At 49.0% G+C, this 2,927-nt stretch overlaps 1 protein-coding gene across 1 annotated transcript; it reads left to right on the top strand.

The window, feature by feature from the left end:
* Window positions 1-695: 695 nt before the first annotated feature.
* Window positions 696-2,597, top strand: LOC147621963 (tubulin alpha-1 chain-like). Its single transcript, XM_086822988.1, has 4 exons — window positions 696-907; window positions 1,030-1,264; window positions 1,350-1,720; window positions 1,803-2,597. The coding sequence occupies exons 1-4, from the start codon at window positions 815-817 to the stop codon at window positions 2,457-2,459; spliced, it is 1,356 nt and encodes a 451-aa protein (XP_086679114.1). The 5' UTR covers window positions 696-814; the 3' UTR covers window positions 2,460-2,597.
* Window positions 2,598-2,927: the final 330 nt, after the last annotated feature.

The following is a 2,927-nucleotide window of genomic DNA, read 5'->3' as shown; positions in this document are numbered from 1 at the left end:
ATTTACATGTGTGTATGTGACATGCGTGTACACATGCATTCATAAGCGCACACACACATACACATATCTTCAAGTTGTTACATGTATGATTTCAATGGAATACACGTACATGTACATACATGCATACATACACACATCTTTATGCTTGTTTGTGTGTAACTCGATGTGCTTAGCTTCTAAAAAGAAAGGAAGGGTGATTTTACACATATTTCTTTAGCCTATAACTACATGGAAAATGCAACCTTGAAAATGCAAAATGCTTCATGCCCGTCAAAGACGGGTCGCGACACTAGTGTTGTAAATGGCAGCTTTTGTTAATATAAAGATATATAATTATTGTAAAAAAAAACAAACTTACATCATGATGGTGTGTGAGGCCTATCACGATGGTTAAAGCAATGCTTTCGGAGTTTGAGTGGGTGGGGTGGCTGGTAGATTTTGGCATTTTCCCCGGTTGGTGCCCCGTAGAGTCACGAGTGTGGTACCAGCAGTCTGCGTCAAGAGTAAGTGAGTGGGCTGGCGTCGTAATATTTTTTTATATGGACAAGTGGAAGCTATTATTTAAAGTGCTGCTGTCTTCCACAACGGCAATGTTCTCTTGACCCATCCCCCCCCCCCCCCCCCCTTAAAAAGTTTCGAAATTCAAACGGGAAAGAGGGCGGGAATCCACCTCCTTTAAATACGCAATTGCCGCTCTGGACGTAGCAGAGCTTTTCAGAGTAGGCGTCTTTACACACGTCTCTCCCGAGGCTCTTTTATTGTTGCTCCTGCGCTCAGATCTACTTTCTTCCTTCCTTCCTTCTATCGTTTCAACATGAGAGAGTGCATCTCCATCCACATTGGCCAGGCCGGCATCCAGGTCGGTAACGCCTGCTGGGAGCTCTACTGTCTGGAGCATGGGATCCAGGTAAAGTCTGCTTAACAGAGGGCCTATCTCTCTGCGCAGCACCACATGTAGGTTCTCTTAATGCTTCATTATGTTTGGTTTGCTTCTAATGCCGTCATGTTTCTCGCAAATCCTTGGCGCAGCCTGATGGGCAGATGCCCAGCGACAAGACGGTTGGAGGTGGGGACGATGCCTTCAACACCTTCTTCAGTGAGACGGGTGCAGGGAAGCACGTGCCGCGAGCAATGTTTCTGGATCTTGAACCTACGGTGATAGATGAGGTAAGGACGGGCACCTACCGGCAGCTCTTCCACCCAGAGCAGCTCATCAGCGGCAAGGAAGATGCCGCCAACAATTTTGCCCGCGGCCACTACACCAGTTAATTTTTCTTCCTCATGCTGCTCTATGCTGTCTGGCCCTATTTCGGGTAGTTTTCTTTAAGTGTGAGACGCTGCCTCTGTAGTTGGCAAGGAGGTCGTCGACCTCTGCCTGGATCGCATCAGAAAGCTCGCGGATAACTGCACCGGGCTGCAGGGCTTCCTCGTGTTTCATGCGGTGGGCGGTGGCACCGGATCTGGCCTCGGATCCCTCCTGCTTGAACGACTCTCTGTTGACTACGGCAAGAAGTCCAAGCTGGGCTTTACCGTGTATCCATCGCCACAGGTCTCGACCTCTGTTGTGGAGCCCTACAACAGTGTGCTCTCCACCCATTCACTTCTGGAGCATACCGATGTTTCGGTCCTGCTGGACAACGAGGCTATCTATGACATCTGCCGGCGCTCTCTCGACATCGAGAGGCCTACCTATACCAACCTCAATCGCTTGGTTTCCCAGGTACGTCCGCATGCTTACTCGGGATCGGTTAAAGTTTTTGATGTCCAGGTAGTGTGGGTCTCATGCTTCTGTTTTATGGCAGGTCATTTCATCCCTCACCGCCTCCCTGCGTTTTGATGGTGCTCTAAACGTGGATGTGACCGAATTCCAGACTAATCTGGTTCCTTATCCTAGAATCCATTTCATGCTTTCGTCTTATGCTCCTGTTATCTCCGCAGAAAAGGCTTACCACGAGCAGCTATCTGTTGCTGAGATTACGAACAGTGCCTTCGAGCCTTCTTCAATGATGGCCAAGTGCGACCCCAGGCACGGCAAATACATGGCATGTTGCCTCATGTACAGAGGAGATGTGGTGCCCAAGGACGTCAATGCTGCAGTCGCCACCATTAAGACGAAAAGGACCATCCAGTTTGTGGACTGGTGCCCAACGGGCTTTAAATGTGGCATCAACTATCAGCCGCCAACGGTAGTGCCGGGCGGTGATCTGGCTAAGGTCCAGAGGGCTGTGTGCATGATCTCTAACTCCACTAGTGTGGCCGAGGTCTTTTCTCGCATCGACCACAAGTTCGATCTAATGTACGCCAAGAGGGCCTTCGTGCACTGGTACGTGGGCGAGGGTATGGAGGAGGGAGAATTCTCCGAGGCCCGCGAAGACCTAGCTGCGCTCGAGAAGGACTACGAGGAGGTGGGTGCCGAGACTACCGAGGGCGATGAAGGCGACGAAGGCGACGACTATTGAGAAACTTCCTGTCCAGGGAACATGATCTCCGATCTCTCGCTGATCAGTAGCTATCGTTTTTTACTTTATTTCCATGAAGGTTTTATCTTTTTTGCGGTTGATCAATATATTTTGTGGCGGTCGTACTACTTCGTTTTATTGTGTGATGTGCACTTTTGTCGCTGTGTTTTCTTTTTTGAATCTAAAAGTCTAGCAATGTAAAGTTTGTAGTGCGTGAGAGGTCTTAGGTGTGTGGAATTATTGGAGATTTCCACCGTTATACTAGGTGCTGGTCATTTTTAAGCTATCATCAACCACCCACTATACTGCTGTTGTTTGTTTTCTAGAATGTAGGGAGGGCTGTCTCCCCTATTACTGGTCTCTGTGTTTGGCTTGTGCATTGCCCCCGAATGAACACTACGCAATGTGCAAGTGTGTTCAGTCGCTTCTCCTCTTTCCAAGTGTGAAGGTTCAGTTCACCTCCCATTG

This window comes from Cibotium barometz, chromosome 29 (assembly GCF_041138505.1).
Source record: "Cibotium barometz isolate CiBa-2024 chromosome 29, ASM4113850v1, whole genome shotgun sequence".
Lineage (NCBI taxonomy): Eukaryota > Viridiplantae > Streptophyta > Polypodiopsida > Cyatheales > Cibotiaceae > Cibotium > Cibotium barometz.
This window is presented reverse-complemented; position numbering and strand designations above follow the sequence as displayed.